Source organism: Sinohyriopsis cumingii, chromosome 11 (genome assembly GCF_028554795.1).
Source record: "Sinohyriopsis cumingii isolate HCF-2022 chromosome 11, ASM2855479v2, whole genome shotgun sequence".
In the NCBI taxonomy this organism is placed as follows: domain Eukaryota; kingdom Metazoa; phylum Mollusca; class Bivalvia; order Unionida; family Unionidae; genus Sinohyriopsis; species Sinohyriopsis cumingii.
This window is the reverse complement of record NC_142971.1, coordinates 89,418,324-89,440,117: the sequence shown is the minus strand read 5'-3', so window position 1 is coordinate 89,440,117 and position 21,794 is coordinate 89,418,324. Positions and strand designations below refer to the sequence as shown.

At 33.2% G+C, this 21,794-nt stretch overlaps 2 protein-coding genes across 3 annotated transcripts in view; one reads left to right on the top strand and one right to left on the bottom strand.

Moving 5' to 3' along the window:
- Positions 1–7,252, bottom strand: part of LOC149788948 (uncharacterized) — an 82,734-nt gene extending 75,482 nt beyond the window's left edge. The window contains exon 1 of the mRNA XM_089975092.1: positions 7,063–7,252. Within this exon, the coding sequence (XP_089831218.1) occupies positions 7,063–7,114 (52 nt within the window). The 5' untranslated portion in view covers positions 7,115–7,252. The remainder of the gene's footprint in view (positions 1–7,062) is intronic.
- A 176-nt stretch (positions 7,253–7,428) lies between these two features.
- Positions 7,429–21,794, top strand: part of LOC149788947 (uncharacterized) — a 125,481-nt gene continuing 111,115 nt past the window's right edge. For both annotated transcript variants that reach the window (XM_089975090.1, XM_089975089.1), the window contains exons 1-2: positions 7,429–7,545; positions 10,395–10,444. The gene's annotated coding sequence lies outside the window, so the exon portion shown is untranslated. The remainder of the gene's footprint in view (positions 7,546–10,394; positions 10,445–21,794) is intronic.

Sequence of the window (21,794 nt, the reverse complement as noted above, 5' to 3'; positions counted from 1 at the left end):
AAGACAAGTGCAAGTGCTCTTATGTACATGTCATAGTGGTTTCAAATGTTAACACATTAACCCCTGGCGACGAGTTAACGTGGCAGGAGGTAGTAGCCTACTGCCAAGTTCTGTAGCATCATGGTCATGCATGATACACTAAAGTGTTGGTATTATAGAAAGGTAGACAGATGTAGCTCTACAACGATGCTAAATAATCTGGAATTTCTAGTTGCACTACAAAATACAGAGAGAGACCGATTTTGTGTCCGGATTTTAGAATTTTTGGCCTCAGGTAAACTGGTATGAACTGCAAATAGAGAGATGAACCTTTGCAAAAAGTAGGATAAGATGGGCATTTGTAATAAAGAGTGGTCTCGATACAAAAATAATGGGTCCGTTTAGCAAACAAAAAACTCCAACTTTCACCCTTCTGCTCACGCGCGAGCCAAATAACAAATGAAAAATGATGTTTCTAACACAACTAGGCAGCATGTTATTGAAAGATCACCTGGAATTTTGGTGTTTTTGGATGTAATCAGAAACGGCTTTCAAAATGTGTTTCCTACTCAAATTTCAGGCGAAAACGACAAAACCTCCAGGGGTTAATGTGTTAAAATGAAAATGCCTAGACTCATTTAAACTGAGATGCTGATCCCTGCAGGATAAAGAGTATGTATCTAATCAAGTTCGTCATCTTTCCATTTTACGTTGCAACTAGAGAGTGCTCGATCCAACTGGACAATTTCTATTACCTGAAAACTTAACAAAATTTAAAGTATTAATGTTTAGACACCGCAGTCCCCTATTTTCGAATGTCTTTCATATTTGCCAGCCAATGTTCTGGTATGTTAACCCTATCTACACTTTGGGAGAATGATCAGATATTTCAGTACTTTCTCCTAGCGACATCTACTGAATTTCAAAGTTGCCTCCCTTAGTATGTTGTACCAACTAATCAATAATGTGTAACATCAGTGCTTCATATATCTGTCAAAAATGACAGAGGAAATTAACTTCAAAAGGATACTTTGTTGTTGTTGTTCTAGGTTTTAATGCCATAGGTTATACATGGTGGCCAGTATAACTGGTGGAGGAAGAACCCTGGAAAACCCACCGACTCACGAGAAGCTACTGGCAGGCTTTCCCACGTACCCACGCTAACCGAGCCTTGGACTCGAACCCACGCAGACAGAGGTGAGATGGCAGTGATCCGGAATGGTAAGTGCTTTAGACCACTCTGGGGCCACCCCATACTTTGCAAGTTTAGCATTGAAAATATGAACATGTCCCAGGTATATTTAAGGGAAAGGATCTATTTGTACAAACATGGACCAGCGTTAAGTCCATTCCAGTTGTGTCCTCCCCGCTTCTCTCAATCAAGTAGGAACAGTTTTCAAATTTGAACAACTTAACTGGATCCCTAAGGTGTTCTTTTTCTTCTCACATGGAATTCCCTTTTAGACTCACCTACCTTGCTGCATAAGTGGCAGGCAAGTAAGCGTATGTGTGATTTAGATTTTTAATGTTGCTTTAACAATTCTCCAGTCATATCAATTCGATGTCTGCAGTGTGACAGTGATGTCTAGCACTGGGGCATTATGCTGCAGACATGTAACATGATGTCCCACCCAGTCACATTATCCTGACACCAGGCAGACCAATCCTAAAACTAACCACTTAATGCTGAGCACCATTTTTAGAAGTCTTTGGTATGATTCTGCTGGGGTTCGAACCCACGACCTCCCGCATCTGGGGTCGACGCTCTAAGCACTAGGCCACAGGAGCGATGGCAGGCAAGTAAGATAATGTGCTTCTAAAAAGGCAAATGCTGCCATTAATGGTTTTGAAATCTAGTAGTTTGGTTGCAAATGATTTACCTGTAAAAACATGAGTGTTTACTGTAAAACTTGGCTTTGATTAAATTAAATGGTTACCTTATTTAAACCCAATTCTGTTAAAAACAGGAAGGAATCGAATTGGATCTGACAGGGTCAGGCAGTATGGCTGACAACTTGTCAACGAGTTATGGGTTTAATACCAGTTTTCAGCACATGATAGGCTATACATGGCAGCCAAGAAAAACCATTAAAAGCTACTGGCACGCTTTCTCATAATATCTATGTTGGCCAACCCAGAGGTGAAATGCCAGTGATCTACAAAGGCAAGCACCTTAGACCACTCTGCCACCCAGGGTTCTGCCAGAGACATAACTTATGTTTGCTATATGTATAGCCAGCTGGTATAACACTACTAGATTTATCACTGGAGTAGGGTTAAGCAGATCTCAACAGATTTTATGTCTTGCTTTAAAGCTTCTGTTAAAGATAAAGGAGAATAGCCTTTTCCATCAAACTGGACGAGATTAGATACAGTATTTACAAAATCTGTGGTATCTAGATATGATGTTTAATATGTCTGTCTATTAAACAAACAGTTTTTTTTTTCAGTAGATTTATTCCACTTAATGATGGGTCTCCAAGGAATTTTTTTATGGAAATAAGGTTTATATTTATATTCAAAAGGAGGTAGAACCCAGGTGTAGACATTGCCATTAGGTGTGCGGCATTACCAATACACCCCATTACTTTTTCCAACTGGTATGGTCCATGGTACTTTCACTGCACCTGTACTTCAGCAGTTTGTGTCAGTAAGGAATATGACAATCCCTGAGTACCAGTTATCTTGTTACAAAATGAATGATATTAGCAGCACGTTTTCATTATTCATGATAAAATTATTCAATTTTGGTTATAACAAACTATATTATACATGATCCTTTAATTACACCTTTGACACAAATTGTTTATGCCAGTGTGGTGCATAAATGGATGTTGTGAAAGATTTTCAGGCCAATTCCAACTTTTGGAAAACTTCAGATAAAAACAAATAACCCACAAAAACTTTTCATTTCTTTTAGTTATTTATTATGGTAATAACATGCATTCCTCTGTAGGACTGAATCACTAGCGTAACTAGTAAAATGTAGACTCTTGTGTTCTTAACAAGAAGCTCTCTAATGACAGCACAATATTTTTCACTGGGTGTTATAGTAAGATTAATCATCCCACTTTCATTACAGTTTTTGATTATACACGTGTTCATATAACAATTATCATACAGAGTAAATGTATGCACTACAACTTACAAGGTACTGACCAGTCAGTTTTTGGGGTGGGGCAGGGGTGTAAAGTGGCTGTAAATATCTTCTGAGCCATTTTTTAAATTTTATTTTATCTCAAGATTTAAAAAAATCCAAATAATATAACAATTTTTTTTTCTCAAAATAATATAACAAATACAATAAAGTGTCATTTTGCTATAAATTTGAGCAAGATCATTTTCTAACTGTTTACATGTAGAAATTAAAAATTAAGTGTCTGGCCCTTGTCCTAGAACATTTAATTGTTAGTCCCTAACATAAAAGTGGAATACCATGGTACATATTGTGGTATGTTCAAAAATACTGCAGTATACCATAGTACAAAATATTTCATGATGCCCAGCTCCAGTTAACACTGATAAAATTATGAAACATATTGAATTCCCCTTTATCATGCATACAAAAAACATGAATTTTACCATATTATGATGTGACTTGGCAAGTTAATTCCTTACATGGTACTTTAACACAATAGTTATCTTCATTTGCTGTCTTAAATATTTTATCATGAAATCATTTGTCTCAGTAAGGTCTTTATCAGCATTTCATGAACAATATTCGTTATTGCCTAGTTCCAAGAGGGTTTATATTTCTGCTGTTGTTAACTTTTGGTGATATCTCTATTCTTATTTGAAATTTAGGTTTGAACATTTTACAAATTTTTTAAAGTTTACAGAAGGCTTCAGTATGTCAATTGTGGTTTGGCAGCATCCATGTACATTTTATATTTTACTGGGTGGGACATGATGCCCCAGTGCTAGACATCATTATAAATTTCCACAATATAGACATTGTACTGATTTGGACAAAAATTGTTAAAGCTAAGTTAAAAATCTAAATCACAGACAGTACTTTTTTGTTTCAAATCAGTAACTATTTTGTCTTCAAACAAGTTTCATCATCCAGTTTTTGTGAATGATAAAAATGTTTCAGCACAATACATTCTTATAAACTTCAATAAAGTTAAATTCCTTAATAGATGTTCTAAAACAATGCTTTGCTTAAGACAGCTATATGAGAATTCTAAAGAGCAGTAACAAGATGTATGACAGTAAATAAAGAATTTCCAGTAATTGGACCCGTCTCACATTTTCAACAAGAGTGGAAAAAGTAGCATCTACAAAACTTGAATGCATGCAGGTGCACTGACGCCCGATACCAAAACTTGTAACTAGTTTTAAGAATCTTCTTGAACAAGGCTTTTCTGACAATTCCAGTAGCAAAACACATCAGTATGTGAGCATCTTGCAATGTTGGTAAAATTACCAAATTTGTTTTGTGCACAAATGATTTCAACACCATTCGTATAAATATACAGAGCAAAACCACTCATTTAATACATGCAAGTTATGGAATAGTCCATGGACTAAACAGTATTGGGAGTCACTGTGTGCTACAGGTAAGCAAACATCTTCTGCATCATCTAGTTTTCCTAAAATTATTTTATATTTCTGCCTGATGGCAACTGATCATTCCCACAAGTTCATAAACAGTTTGCATTATCTTCCTTTTCAAATCCTTGTCTGAAATATTTTGAAGCACTAACAGAATTAAGCAAATGCATCCATCTCTTTAGAATCAAGTGCTAAACCATACAAATTACACACATGGGGACTGAAAATTACTTTTGCAAGGAATTCCTGTAAAGAATTCCACTGGGAAAATTTTTAAAGCCACAGAAATTTTCTTACAAGATTTCTGTATTAGCCCACCTTCATATTTGTACCCGTGAATCAATTTTAAAAACAAAACACATTAAAGATGTATAAAGAAAGAATAAAACCTAGTTATTTCATTCACCGATTTAAAATTTCTAACCTGCTTAAACATCTAAACATCTTCTGCATCATCTAGTTTTCCTAAAATTATTGTCTATTTCTGCCTAATGGCAACTGATCATTCCCACAAGTGGTATACTGAACATTTTCATAAACAGTCTGCATTATCTTCCTTATCAAATCCTTGTCTTAAATTTTTTGAAGCACAGAATTAAGCAAATGCATCCATCTCTAGAATCAAGTGCTAAACTATACAAATTACACACATGGGGACTGAAAATTACTTCTGCAAAGAATTCCACTGGAAAACTTTTAAAGCCACAGAAATTTTGTTACAAGATTTCTGTATTAGTGCACCTTCCTATTTGTACCCGTGAATCAATTTTAAAAACAAAACACATCAAAGATATATAAAGAAAGAATAAAACCTAGTTATTTCATCCACCGATTTAAAATTTCTAACCTGCTTAAACATCTAAACATCTTCTGCATCATCTAGTTTTCCTAAAATTATTGTATATTTCTGCCTGATGGCAACTGAACATTTTCATAAACAGTCTGCATTATCTTCCTTATCAAATCCTTGTCTTAAATTTTTTGAAGCACAGAATTAAGCAAATGCATCCATCTCTTTCGAATCAAGTGCTAAACCATACAAATTACACACATGGGGACTGAAAATTACTTTTGCAAAGAATTCCACTGGGAAAATTTTTAAAGCCACATAAATTTTCTTACAAGATTTCTGTATTAGCGCACCTTCCTATTTGTACCCGTGAATCAATTTTAAAAACAAAACACATTAAAGATATATAAAGAAAGAATAAAACATAGTTATTTCATTCACCGATTTAAAATTTCTAACCTGCTTAAACATCTAAACATCTTCTGCATCATCTAGTTTTCCTAAAATTATTGTATATTTCTGCCTGATGGCAACTGATCATTCCCACAAGTGGTATGCTGAACATTTTCATAAACAGTCTGCATTATCTTCCTTATCAAATCCTTGTCTTAAATTTTTTGAAGCACAGAATTAAGCAAATGCATCCACCTCTTTAGAATCAAGTGCTAAACCATACAAATTACACACCTGGGGACTGAAAATTACTTTTGCAAAGAATTCCACTGGGAAATTTTTTAAAGCCACATAAATTTTCTTACAAGATTTCTGTATTAGCACACCTTCCTATTTGAACCTGCGAATCAATTTTAAAAACAAAACACATCCAAGATATATAAAGAAAGAATAAAACCTAGTTATTTCATTCACAGATTTAAAATTTCTAACCTGCTTAGCGCCAAGGGTCCCCAACACCATCAAATTATTGGTGTTTCAATGCAAACTGAAGCTTCTGATGTATGCAAGCAAACAGACTGCAAGTTTTAATATAATCTATGGAGGACCTCTTGTACACACGTGCTCTACGAGATGTAAATTCAAAATTTATGGATTTAAGTTCAGTGACGGTCAACTACATCACATCTGTTGCCTGAAAACATATATTGGCCCAAGCAAATAAGGTGACCATGTTGTCAAAGAAAGTCCTGTTTCATTCTAAACGCCAACAAGTTGTGTTTGGGACCCGCTGGTAATAATCTGGTTAGAACGTGCAAATAATGAAATTACCAAGTTCTGGGCATTTTTTATGTCCTTGATGCCTTCTCTTGTTAAACTGGGGGTTGGGTTTAAAAACGAACAGAATGGTGTGATAATAGTGTAACATTCATCAATGTATAAACACATGCAATGTTATTTCCTACACTAAATGTCATAAAGGTCGTGTAGGATTCAGAACCAACTATTTCTTTAACGAGTATCAATTATTTGAATTTGATTATTTAAGTATATAATAAAAAAAATTTAAAACAGACAAGACTTCCTTTTGCATCCAACTGTACGATTCCTTAACTGCATTAGGAATTCTAAATAACTTTTTACAAATCATGTAATTGCCTACAATTGTAACTTTCAATTATAATCCATGTAAATGAATTTTTCATTGCTTGGTTGTGCAAAAGCAAATCTTTTCCATAGAAATCATAGATCCACCCCCACCCCACCACCACCACTCCGGAATCGCACACGTCCTGGCTGAGCACCTACTACAAACGCATTCCAAAAATTCCAGTGAGACTTACCAGTCATTAATATCAATCCTAAAAGTCCTATTAATAATATTTTACTCTTCATTTTCTAGAATGATAACGTCTTATTTCACTGTGCACGAGAAAAAGTCTATTTCGCACAACCTGATAACTGCCTTCCACACTAAATTATTGTCTGCTAGAGAGGACTTTTGTAGGGAATTCCCTAACCGGCTTTGTGAACCAATCAAATTTTCCCACGATCAGATGATGAACCAATCATATTTTCCCAAGTAAAGACGCCGACTTATTTACTTGGCTCCACGTGATTGGTTCGACGTTGGAGACTCCGTATACAGAGTTCGGGGCATTATCGCCCATCATACTTACTAGTTCCGGTTCAAGGTGTTTCCGGAGGAAGTTTTGAAAGTTTACGCATGCCATGGTGATGGGTCTGAGACAAGAGGCTATGGTCTCATCTGTCACTTAGTACTTTAAAATTTAAAACCGAAATTAACTCAGCATTTCAATTTAACGGTAAGAATGAATGCATTGTAAAGAGCATATAATATACCGTTATATTTATTGAGCACTTAAATCTGGAACGTCATTAACATAATATTAATAATAGCTTTCATTTATTGAGGTTATCAGTTATGTATGTAATTTATAGGCCACTGGCCCAACATTACAGCACATTTGACACTCTCAGTAGGTTTCGAGAAGATTTACCTATGATTTAATTGTTGAAGCTACATTTCGGCTATAGCACATTTCGGCTATAGCATTCACACACTCCCCCGTTTATTTCTACCTACTACCCCCACCAATTTTAAAAACGAAAAGCATCAAGAATTTAAAAACAATGCACAAAACGGATATTATTCTCATACCATCCCGTTTGTTTGTACCTTCCCGTTTTGATTTTAAAAACAGAAGGCATTAAGGATATTACAAAGACATAAAATGTAGTCATTTCATTCACTGATTTATAAGTTCTAACAATTGTTACGGGGGGGGGGGGGCAAACTATGTGAACTTGTTGGCGTTTGGAAACAAATGGGAATTTATTTGCTTGGACACCAGTTTTCAACACATGGTCAAAGATTGTGGTTACACATATAAAGAAGAAAATATATACTCTTCATAAAGAACTTTAAAATCAATTTTTCAAATGTTCAAAATAGATTTTACAGTTGAATTGTTACTCAAGCATGATGGTTAAGTCCTGGTGTGGAAATATGACAACAGGTGAGGATGATAATGATATATGCTTGAATTTTCTTAAAGAAACAAGAACAGTTCATGATATTTGTGACCTTTGATTTTTTTTGTTAAATTGCCCCATTTTTTGACCTGGTAGGGGACCTTTGGGTCCCACTGTTTCCATTCCTAGAATGAACATTTCATGCACATTTAATGCTGTGGCCAGATCTTCAATGACTAAGAAATTGCAGTGAGTTGCAAGCATGAAAAAATGATTTTTTAAATTATAATGTTATTCACCAAAGATTCTCTTAATGAACATGTTTTTAAAGGTCAGTAAAAGAAATTTTTAGTCTGCATTATCACAGATTTAACCTGATGTGTAATATGAGGTTCTTAACTATTCTGGTCAACATTGGCTTTTTCCTACCGATGACACATTTGGTATGTTTGTTTATTTGCTTAACGATTTTATAAATGTTTACAGGTAGTGAACTAAACTTAGCTGTTAAAATATGTAAACATTGTAGCCTTACATGTGCAAGGCAACTTTCATATCATAATCAACTGAAAAATAAAATCTATCACAGTGAAAACATTTTTTCTAATGCTGTAGATGCAAAGTATATATTAATTAGTTAATGTACTTACTTTGTTGCTTCAAAACAGTTGAAAACAGCACATATTTGAGCCACAGTACAGTTGTGCTGGAACAAGAAGAGCTACAAATTTCAGCTGGTATTTTTTTAAAAATTTGACATGGCAAAGATTATTGATGAATAAAATATTTACTGATATGCATTTCAAAATTCAGTCACAAAAAATTAGCACTGGAAAAACTTGAAACGTTGTAGGTTCCTGCTTGTATTTATATGTTTAACATGACATTGGTACAACATTATAAAACCATAACATATTATTCAAGGATAAGTTACACCATTTACTGTGTAAACTGGTATACCCATTGCATCTACTCTTATGTTACATGTTTAGACTATAATAAACAGTAGCAAAAGAAAGAGTGAAAACAACAAGCTTTGAAAAATTTAACAAATAATCTATTTTCCTGGAAAAACATTATAAAAGATGAAAAAATGAGAACTTTTAAGAATCAAATCCAAAAATAATCCAGGACTAATCCATGAATTAAATTTTAGAAGTCCTAGCAATAAAAAGTGCTAATGAATTCAAGTTTGAGTCCCAATGAAAAATCCAAAATGGAAGGCGATGACTGTAGTCAGTATGGTGTTGTATCATCTACAGTTCTTTTTTTATTCCACAGTTAATAATATTCCAGTGTTTGAATTTCAGAATAAAATTTAGATAAATGTCTTTGTCCAATAATTCTGTATGAACACTCATATATTTCCAGGAAAATGAATTAATCTTTTAGGATCCAAAAAAATTTGAACAAAAATTAAAATGTAATTCCCAAACTGGTCACAAACACACACCTTCCAGAGTAAAGAAAAAGTCCCAACTGAGAGATCTCTCTTTAAGCATCACTTAAAACTAACTAATGCGCAATTTCAGAAAGCCCAGAATTGCAAAATGAAGGATGTTTACATATATAAAAAAACACATAGCCCCAGTACGACCTTGATAAAAACCAATCATTTTTTCCAGAGAATATAAAAAAAATACAAAGCTGTTTACTTCTCACTGATTTCTAAATCAAGGTTGGGAAGTAGATCAGCTGTAGGTGTTTACAACTGAAGAGTCAAGGTCAAACTATTTTCTGAAAAAATATCAAGTTCCCAGTAAACAAAACTACATTATTTTGGCATGTAATGAAAGTAAAAATAAAAAGATTTTAAAACTTACAAACAATTAAATTAAATCAAATATAAATTAATCACATATACATAGCACTATGTTTTATTTATAAATTTTGTATTCTTTCGAGTTTTGAGGACAATTTAAATTATGTTCAAGTGAAATGTTTTAGCAACATTTATTGAGTGTTAGCTGGATGGAAAAAAGAAACTTAAAAACAATAAATTAATCAGCTTTAGTGGGGGTGGAGGGCAGGAGAAGTAGGTCAAGTCAGGTAATTTTTTAAAAACAAGAAAATCCTAATAATTGATGCTCAATTTGGGGGTGGGGGTGGTTCTTTAGTAAAACTATTTATTGCTGTAAAGAGGACAAGGTGACCTACTTTTTTTTACTCTACTTTTCAGGCTTGAGTATCCATAAGAACATCTCTCTGACTTTGTTACTTGCTGGACAGGTTAGTAATATTACGTTCCCTTTTTTACATTTCTTTTGAGATTAAAAAGTAGTCTTACATGCCTGATGCATCGCAAAATTTCTTGATGCAGATCTGTGAAATTTAATCCAGCTATGAATTATTCTAAGATATTTTGCAATATTTGGACTCGTAAATATTCAGGTGTGTGCATAAGTTACACGGATATAGTTTAATTATTCACAGATCTGTGATAAATATCTTCATAGCCAGTTGAAACTATAACAAAAAGTCAGCATTTCCTATCTGGTATGGTGCCAGCGTGTCACTTTGCCACATTGACCAATGAAGTGTGCTTTCTCATATGGGTTTTGGATACATACACATCTAAATGATTGAAACACCTTTGAAAATTAATATACTTTACACCATGACATATACATTACTATGCAGTGGAAAGATCACAGTTACATTAATACCTGTTCTCAATACTGTAAAGCTTCATTATCAATTTACATTATCAATTTACATTTACATCTTTTTCCAGATATTATTAAGTAAATGTAATAAGAGTTTATGTTAGTGTACCGGTACTTATGTTAGTACATGTATACTGTTTTTAAAGGGAGGTAATAACTCCTGCCTTAGTTGAGAACAAGCAGAACAATAGATTACAGAATGAAATACCATTGCTGTTACACATAGGACAGTTATATTCATTATAAGGGAAATTCTGATATCATTAATCTCCAATAAGCCTTGTCTTCATTTACAGAGGATTGTCTGTAAATGTACAAAGAGATGAATCTAAGTTCCATAACTTGTTCTTACTTACTCAGATTTTAAATGTTTATGTGTAAATCAACATATGGAAAAGTACTCCACAAGAGGCCTTGACCAACTTTCTATTGATTACTTCAGAAGTCTTTCACCTAGTAATTAATTATTTGTATATTCTTACTATTTCAATTGCATATCCAAACATTTCTATCAATGGTTTTATTATTCTAAAAGTATAAGTGGTTTTAGGCTTTGTAAAGTTTCTCATATATATTTAGACCGTTAAGCTACATGTATGAAATAAATTATTATAATTTTTTTTAATGCTTTTAGTTTCATGAAATACCCATAATTTTGCAGCATACAGCAAAATTGGCAATTTTTGAATCAAAGATCCTAAATAATGTTAAAAATGATAAATCTCCATATTTACTGAGGCAGAATGTTACACTTTGATTTTGAAGCTTGTTCTGCCAGAGGTTTTTGACACATATACTGTAATAATTTAAAAGAGAATACAATATCTAAGTAACAAAAATATTTAACAACTTCAAGGGATATATCACAGTGAAACCATTCTCTCACTTTTATATATATTCTCTATTTCTAAAAGTTATTATTTGTAAATGTTATAAGTGATTATACCTTATACTGGCTGAATTACAAGCAAGGCTATAAAATCATTGGTAAGTTTGTTAAAAACAGTACAGCTAATATCTGACTTACAGAATAATATTATTGGTGTAGCTCAAAATTTAGGTTTCACAGACTTTAGTTTTCTTTGAAAAATATGTCATTCAGTTAACTTTAATACCATTCATTTTTGACCTTTACAAATCTTTGTTTTTATTTTAGACTATCTTTTTAGTCTTCACTAAGAAATGCATACTGTCTAAATGTTTTAAATGCAGTGAATATGAAAACAGTATTACCATGGCTTTTCTGCTTTGATGCAACTTTTGAATTTCTTAAATTTTTTGAAAAACTTTGTTACTTGTACCATATATACACACTTATAAGACAAGTCCGACTGCAAATCTCACAGACCCAGATCTTCCATCACATAATGCACTGGTAGATCTGAATCTGTGCCATTTATTTGGAGTAATCAATTGAACAAACAACATAGACCTTGATTTGAAGGCAGATTATGATACTGCAGTTCAGGATCTTTGTTGTTTGCAATTTGACTCAACTTATAAGCGACTATATTTGGTACTTTAAGTTTGGACCATATCAAATATACAGCTTTTGTGTCTGTTTAAGTTTACTTACCATATATAGTATATTAATTAGTTCCAAGCTACACCTTGAATATAGCAGGTACAATGTTTGAATCAAATGTTTAAGTCCCATTCAGTGCTGGAGTGCCTTTTAGGGGCTGTGTGTGGCTGAATGATCTAAGGCACTAATCATTTTACAGGTCACTCATACATCTCACCACAGTCTGCATGAGATTCAGTCTCAGCTTGACCAATGTGGGTATGTGAGATGGTTTGCCAGTAGCTTTCTGTGGGTCATTGGTTCTTCCAGGGTCTTCTTGGGTTTTTCCTAAACCAGATATACTGGCCATCATGCATAGCCAATCAAGTGCTGAAAAATGGCATTAAACTCCAGAAACCAAAGCAGACTGAGCGCCTTTTGAACATCAGGAAGTAATTTTCAGATGGAGAATCATAACATTACCAACTACTTGCATTACTGGATTATTTGACTCTTAACATGGCCAGTTTGGTTTTGTTGTTCTTGTTGCTAGTATAAAAAATCTAGAATATACTTTATACTGTACTTTAATTAGACAGAAATGTTTGTGTCAGTCCATGACTTAATATGTATCAGTGCATTACTCGATATGTATCAATCCATGACTTGATATGCCTTCTTTTTATTTTTATGTACTTTTTTAGGACATCACTGATACATGAAATGAGAGTAAGAACAGCAAGATATAACAAGCAGAATAAGTACAAGACAATTAAAAAAATAATGGTGATAATTACTAATTGGAATCAGAATCAGAACAAATCATGACAGGACTCTTTTTTTTTCATGCATTCTTTGGTTTTAATTTTCACTGATAAAATGCACACAATTTAGCTTCAAATAGTGTGCTTATTTCTAGAGTCACTTATTTTCACATAGGTTCTCATTATCCAGATTTTATGGTAATCATCCAAATAAGGGAACTGAAGTAAATTTGACCTTCATTCAATAAATATTCTAAAGAAAGAGCCATGGTGTCCAGTTTTAAACCATAATTTACATTCTTTTATCTAAAACTCTATTTGACTTGTGCCTAAAGTGAAAGATCTCTTTTCAATTAGGATAATAAATATGTCTTCAAGCTTTTATATTTATGCGTGTTGTGACAGATACTCAAGGTTAGTTATTCTTAGAAATTCTAATCAATAAAAAGCCCATACAGCTGGTGTTCAAATTATGTATACAGTACAGAAAAGATAAATATATTTTCTTTAAATGAATGTCATAACTATTAAAATTTTGCAGGCAATGCATATTTGTTTGTTGATATTTATATTTTAAGAAAAATTTCTACTACATGTACTTTGAAACTAAAATAGTTCTGCATGAGAATTTAATTGTGTATTTTACTCCATGATGTTTGGAACTAATTGTATTGTTTAAAAATTTAATGGATTATTGTTAACAATGCAAAATTTAAAGTATGATACCTGAATAACAGTTGTCATTGAGACATTGATCACTTTAGAATGCATCAAAATGCTTAAAAATCACTGCTAATAAAGGGTGTGTTCAGTTATTTGGCTCATTTTAAATGAGTGTTCTTTTAACTTTGACAAAGTACATGTAGTTTCATTTGAAAAACATGTGAAACATCCAAAACATACATGTATGTGGATAGTACAGTGTGTGTGTGTGTCTGATTTGGATTTTTAATGTAGCTTTAAAAAAAAAATTCAGTCATATCGCTACGATGTCTGCAGTGGGGCAGTTTTTAGTGATGTCTAGCACTGGGGCATCGTGTCACAGACATTAGCATGATGTCCCACCCAGTCACATTATCCTGACACCAGGCTGACCAGTCCTAACACTAACTTCTTAATGCTGAGTGCCAAGCGAGGCAGCTGTTAGTACCATTTTTATAATTCTTTGATATGACTCAGCCGGGTATCGAACCCACAACCCCCTGCATCCGAGGTGGATGCTAAAACCAATAGTCCACCGTTGTGGTCTGGGTAGTACGATTTATATTGATTGAGCACACCATAATAAAAGAGGGACTTCACAAACAACATGAACAATACACATACAACTTCGGATTAAATACTTGAAAAAATAATGTTTTGTATAATTTGGATGCATTGCAGATATCATTATACATTTTTAGTCAATTCATTTTGAAGAAACAAATACATATACACTGCTTATCACCAGCTCATTCAAAATATTTATACTGTCAAAAATGCAACTGTTTGTATGTCTTAATTATTCCTTATCAATTACTAAAAGCTCATTTTTGATCATGTTTGGTTAGGGTTATTTACTATAAATAGACCCTGACTTGAATTAGTATATATTACCATACTGAAAGTTATATTGCTAAAAGTTGATAACCAGTCTGCATCTGCATGTGCCAAGTCATGTTTATGTCATATTTTGGGACATATTCATATAAAATCACATTCTCTAATGTGTGAAATTTATATTGTTTATAAAATAATTGCTTCCTATTTTGATTTGTATGCCTTCCAGTCATTTGGTTCTAAAATGAAGAATTAAATATTGTTATGGTGTCATTTACTTTTTGAGACTGATGCAACAGTTGACTGGTAGAGTTCTATATCAAGATAATTATAATACTAAGTAGATCTATCATACACCAATACAGGTTTGCATTCTGCAGACCTTTGGAATATTGGGGAACTATTTTTTTACTAACCGATCAGATAAGCATTGCATTTCATGTTAGGGAAATGTATCACTAGATAGAAATATTATGTTCTGAATGTCATTTTCCACTTTCATAAATGTTAAAATTATTTCATTGGTGAATTGAAGGTCAATACAACATGACCACATTTTGGGGAATGTTAGATGTCTGTTATTTCAGAGATATAAATTTTAATCCAAATGAGTTTAGTATTGATTGTTACCATTATTTCTAATAATTGCACAATGTGACTTACTGAATGTAATTACATATAAATTATCAGCTGTCAGAACTACAGTTTTCTTTTTTTTGTTGGAGATAACCTGAAACATGTGAGGGCTCATTTATTCACTTCTTCTGCATCAGTGAAAACAGTTTCTCATATGCTCTCGCTACCAAATATGCCCTTGGTCTTTACATCCTGTATGACATCATAGTCTAGTCATCTTTTATGGTTGGTGCATTGTTTTAATTCAGTCAGTAAATAACCACTATGCACAGCCAACCATTGTATGTCTCAACCTTAAACTTATGGTGCTGGTTATTTGGTTATGATGTGAATAATAAATTTGACAATGCATGTTATTATAGTGATTATGCTGAATAATTTACTCATGTCTCTCATCAAGGAACTATATCACTACAATTCCTCATGAGTTCTTTGATCTTTGGTAGTTTTGATTTATTTAGCATAATCATTATGGAGATACGCTTTATTCTTTATATCTGTAATGAACTTGTACATGATACCTATACAGTACCTTTCTGAAAGTAATCAACAGTATTTGACATTTATGCTTGACAAGTCATGAATTGTCCCCTTAAATACTTTTATTTGCAATTGCACATAAATATGCAGTTGACAGACTGATAATTTTAAATAGATGTTATTGTGAATATAATATTGATTCAAATCCAGCAAATGGTTCTGATTTCATTTGCTATGTTTGATTTGACCACATGCATTGAAATGATATATGCTGTGAACCTGGTTAGCAGACTTGTATTGACTCCTTATCACATAGTACAAGATGCCATTGGTTGGTAGCCAAATGTGGTGTATGAAATACAGAAAAAAACAAATACCTGTTTGGTCCTGATTGATAGGGAGTTGTGAACAGCACTTGCGAAACTCCATTTCAAGGTAAGTTTATTCTCCTGCATTGTCCTGCCCTCAAATTAGATGAATTGTCAACTTTCCTTAATGAAGAGTTATTCTATTACCCCTTGGATCAGCAACAGCACATATAAAAGCTTATACATGTCTACACCACCACTGCATTTCAGCCATTCTTTCTGCTTAGGTGTTACGTGTTTAGGCTCTTTCAAACAGTAACATGAAAAGAGTGAAGACAACAAGCTTTGTAAAATTTAACAAATAATTTATTTCCCTAGAAAAACAAGGTAAAAATAGGAAAAAGAACTTACTGTTTTACAAATCAAATTCAACAATAATCCAAGAATTAAAAATATAAGTCCTAGTAATATAAAGTTCTAATGAAACTGAGTTTTAATCCCGATGAAAGGTGGTGACATATACTGTGGTCAGCACTGTACTAATGTATCAACAGTTCTTTGTTGAATCACAGAAAATAATATTCCAGTGTTTGAATTCTCTCTAAATTTTGATAACTGTCCTTGTTCAAGAATTAACATACAACACCTGGACATCTCCATTGTCAAGGCAAGTAATGACTATTCTTTCTCAAAACATCAATAATAAATCTAGCTATGATGCAAAACAAATGCCCGGATGTGGGTCAATCCACTGGAAAAACCTAATTGATACATGTTATTTGTCACGTACTCCAAGTATGACCTTGATTTCACTTTATGAATCTTACTCTGAAAAAGAATTGTATAAAGTTGTTTAGTTCAACTCTTACTGTTTCTGAATCAAGGTCAGGAACTTGGTCAGCATTAGATACAAAGTTTCTATAATTTATTGTTTGCAAAAATCAGTCAGGTCAAATAAAACTGAACTGAATTTCTGGACAATGTCAAATCCAGTAAATAAAGTTACATTACAATAGCATGTAATGGAATAAAAAAAATTAAAACTAACTAACAAACAATTAAATTAAATCAAATATAAATTAAATCAAGAATACATAACATAGGTCTTAGGCAACAGTTTCAGTGAATTTTATAGCACCTATCCCATAGTGAGGAGTCTAAGGTCAATGACTTTGTAAATGCACCTTATTTGTACATTCATTTGTGTGTTTGGCCTAGGTTTTTTGCATGGAGCATTCAAACTGTTATATCTAAAATTATGAAAATTGGTGAGGGGATGCATCTTGTTTAACACCTTCTTCACAAAAATAGGTCACTATGACCTGTATTTCATGCTTCAATGACTTGGAATAAGTTTCACGTTTTCAGTTTATTTCTCTGAAACTGTTAATGCTATAACCATCAAATGAGATAATTGTATGCATCTGTATTAGTACCACACCCTTACCTATGAGCTTCATTTTATGTTTAATGGCTTAGGTTGAGGTTTTGCATTTTTTGCCTCTTGTGTACATATGTTATACATGGAATTATGAAATTTGGTTAGGGCTTGCATCTTGATGAGTACTACACTCTCATTATGAAGGTATGTCACTTTGACTCCTGTTTCATTATTCATTGATGATGCTGTTGGAAATAGAACATATTTATTCACCTGTAAACTTTACATTCTAATGACTATACATTGTATATTATGATAGGTTACCCTTACAACCTTCTGCATTTTCATCCTGTACATCGATTTCCCAATGATATTGGACTATTGATTCCACTGTCTATCTTTCAATAAGGTTTTCATACAGTACTTGTATTTTATATACAAATTATGCTTTTGGTTTCAAGCATGATACTTAGGTATTGAACATTGACAGTCTTGAAATTCCCTGCAAACTTGCAGTTGAATGGCAAGAAGGCACATATTACATTAAACAACATTTTTACATTGAATTCCTGTATGAAACATGTCATTTAAGATCTAGATTTTCTGTCTAATACTTTTGATAAATCTGAATTTTCACTGGTTAAATCTAACTGAACTTAACTGCATGAAGTTGTAAGTTTTATATGTTATTAATTGTAACATTTATCTTTCTTTATTTGGGGGGAGCCATGATAGTTCAGTTGGTAGAGCATCAGAATTGTAATCCTAGATTACAAGTTCGATACCCACCCAGACCATCTGTGTGTCCTTGGGAAAGCCACTTAGCTCCCATTTCTCCTCAGCATGATATGCTAGTAATGTTTTAAAATTGCTGAAGAAAAAAAATAATCTTTGATATATCAAGCTATGTACATGTGTTTATCTTACCAGCCATGTAGCTATGATCTGTTAAATTCAGACTATTTTATTCTATCAGCCTTGCTAAAGCAAAATCATTTTTATAAGAACAGAATCAACTATTCCCCAAATTCCCATAATTGTTGGTATGATTAATATCATAGGCTTTCATTCTTGTAAATATGTAAACGTTTCTGTCCATTTGTCGTTTGTTTTGCCTCAGATCGAAACTTTGGAATGATGAGATGCATATCAGTATGTCAGAGCCACAGTTTGACATACAGTTTGACATATATGAGATCACAGTTTGACATACATTTTGTCATATTTGAGATCACAGTTTGACATACAGTTTGACATCTTTGAGATCACAGTTTGACATATTTGAGATCACAGTTTGACATACAGTTTGACATATTTGAGATATCATTTATTCATTGTTTAATCTCTTTGATTTTGAGACAGTTGCATTAATTGATAATTTATGTTTTAATGTCCTTTGATTCTAAACCAATTATTATGCCCTAATGTAGGCAAAGTATTTATGTTGCCTTTGAAAACTGTAATAAGTGGTTTTATTTTTTCAGTGTGCATCACTATCATGTTAAAAATTTACTTTGTCTTTGCTTTGATTTATGTATGAAATCTTGGGCTAATAGTAATTTAGCTTGGTAGTAATTCTTTACACAATATATACTTGATTTTAAGTCAAGTTTGGTTGCAGACAACATTGACTCTGATCTGCCATCACATAATCTGCCAGCAAATCAGTATCTGTAATGTTTGTTGTACTGATTACTTCTGACAAACTACATAGACCAAGATCTGGCAGCACATTATGCTTCATAACATTTATTATTTTCAAAGGAAGGCCAGTACAATATCGAACTAACCTTTGAATGCCTTTTTTTTTTAAAGAAATGCAGAACAGACTGAGATGAATTTAACAGAAGGGCAAGGACATGTACAGAACATAAGTCATATGGAGTTGTTTATGAATGACTTGACAGTTACTACAGCTAGTAAGAAAGTATAAATTGAATGACCACTGCGGTGTAAGAGAACAGATTCTTAATGAAAGGATTTATTAATCACAGTGATATATGGCTTGTTATGAGAGACTGTCTGTCTTGAGAAACCATTATTTTTTTGGCAGAAGGTGTGGTCTGACATGGACATGCTTTGCTGTACTGTCAGTGTCATGTTCATTGGTTAATACATTCATGAGATAGCATATATATATATATATATATATATATATATAATTGTAGAAAGTATTTTGGTTTAATGAATTTTACATTGAATGTCCCTCATGTAGACTATTTTCTGATTACATAAGCTGTGTTTGGAATGTTATTTGTTAGGCTACTGCAGTTATCAGTCATATGTATTTCTAAAGATAAGCAAATAGACCAAATATATTGATCAAGATAAATTCAGTGGCAGAAGTAAATATAATTGTGAAAAGTGGTTATAGCCTATGATAAATGTATTTAATACTTTAAGTGGTTACAGCCTGTGAGAAAGATATTTAATACTTTAAGTGGTTACAGCCTGTGAGAAAGATATTTAATACTTTAAGTGATTACAGCCTGTGAGAAGGATATTTAATACTTTAAGTGGTTACAGCCTGTGAGAAAGATATTTAATACTTTAAGTGATTACAGCCTGTGAGAAAGATATTTAATACTTTAAGTGGTTACAGCCTGTGAGAAAGATATTTAATACTTTAAGTGGTTATAGACTGTGAGAAAGATATTTAATACTTTAAGTGGTTATATACTGCAAGAAAGATATTTAATACTTTAAGTGGTTATATACTGTGAGAAAGATATTTAATACTTTAAGTGGTTATAGATTGTGAGAAATATATTTAATACTTTAAGTGGTTACAGCCTGTGAGGAACATATTTAATACTTTATGTAGTTCCAGCCTGTAACTTTAAGTGGTTACAGCCCGTGAGAAACATATTCAATACTTTAAGTGGTTACAGCTTGTGAGAAACATATTTAATACTTTAAGTTAATGTATATCAGTCCACTTTTGTAAAACCCAAACTTACTGCACAGCTCAAGATGATATAATCAGTATATTATGATCTAATTAATATGACATCACTTTTATCTACATGTATCATGGATGATAAGCTCAGAGATCAGATATAAAATAACATGAGTGTGACTTACCTTTCTTATGCAATAATGAAAAAGAAAACTTCTTGTAACATTTTGATATTTGCAATAATACTCTTGTGAAAGAATGACATACCAGTGTCAGCATAATGTTGTTGTTGTTGTAGGGTTTAACGCCATTTTTCAGCACACGACAGGCTATACATGGCGGCCAGTATTAATGGTGGAGGAAGAACCCAGGAAATCCCTGGAAAGAACCACCGACCCTCGAGAAGCCACTGGCAAGCTTTCTCACATACCCACATTGGCAGAATCTGAGAGTCGAACTCACGCAGACAGAGGTGAGATGGCAGTGATCCATAACGGAGAGTTCTTTAGACCACTCGGACACTCCGGGCCCATCAGCATAATGTATACATGACCTTGGGAAATCTTTAGTGATTTATTTATTGCCAGCAGTAAATCTGCTGCACAAGCTTTCTGTTGTGGAAACCCAATGTGATTTCAGTAAGTGTGTGTGTGTGTGTGTGTGTGTGTGTGTGTGGGTGTGTGTGTGTGTGTGTGTGCACGAGTGTGTGTGTGATTTGGAGTTTTAACATAGCTTTTTTTTAAAAATCAGTCACATTGCTACAATGTCTGTATTGTGGCAATTTATAGTGATGTCTAGCACAGGGGCATCATACTGCAGACATGTAGCATGATGTTCCACCCTGAGTCACATTATCCTGACACCAGGCTGACCAGTCCTAATACTAACCTTAATGCTGAGTGCCTAGCAGGGCAGCTGTTAACTCAGTAATTGTGAGTTAATGACAAAATTAATTTCCCAGCTTTTACAAATTTCATTAGTTTTTCAATACTCAGTGAGCTATTATTTTATGGACAGTCAATGACTCAGTGGCATTTTATTTTTTCCCCATAGTCATAGTTTTCCGTATAATGACCCTTACTTGGGAAAAGATATTCGACTAAGAGTTTAACAAGAAAATGCACATCAGCATAAAAGTATCCTTGGATCTTTGGCTATGTAAAACTATAAATATTTAAGAAGCTTAAATACTAACATTTCAGTAGCAATCATCCATAAGAGTGATCACTGGAAGAAGATCAGGTTCAAACAATATGCTGTATGGAGAAACTTACCTGGGTTGGTGATGGGCAACCTCCATGTAAACATGTCTCTCGTAGGGGTAAGTGATACAGGTGGCTGCCTGGGGTGTCATTTCATTGAGCTTGTAGTATTTTTTTCCAAGTTGGGGGGAGGACATTTT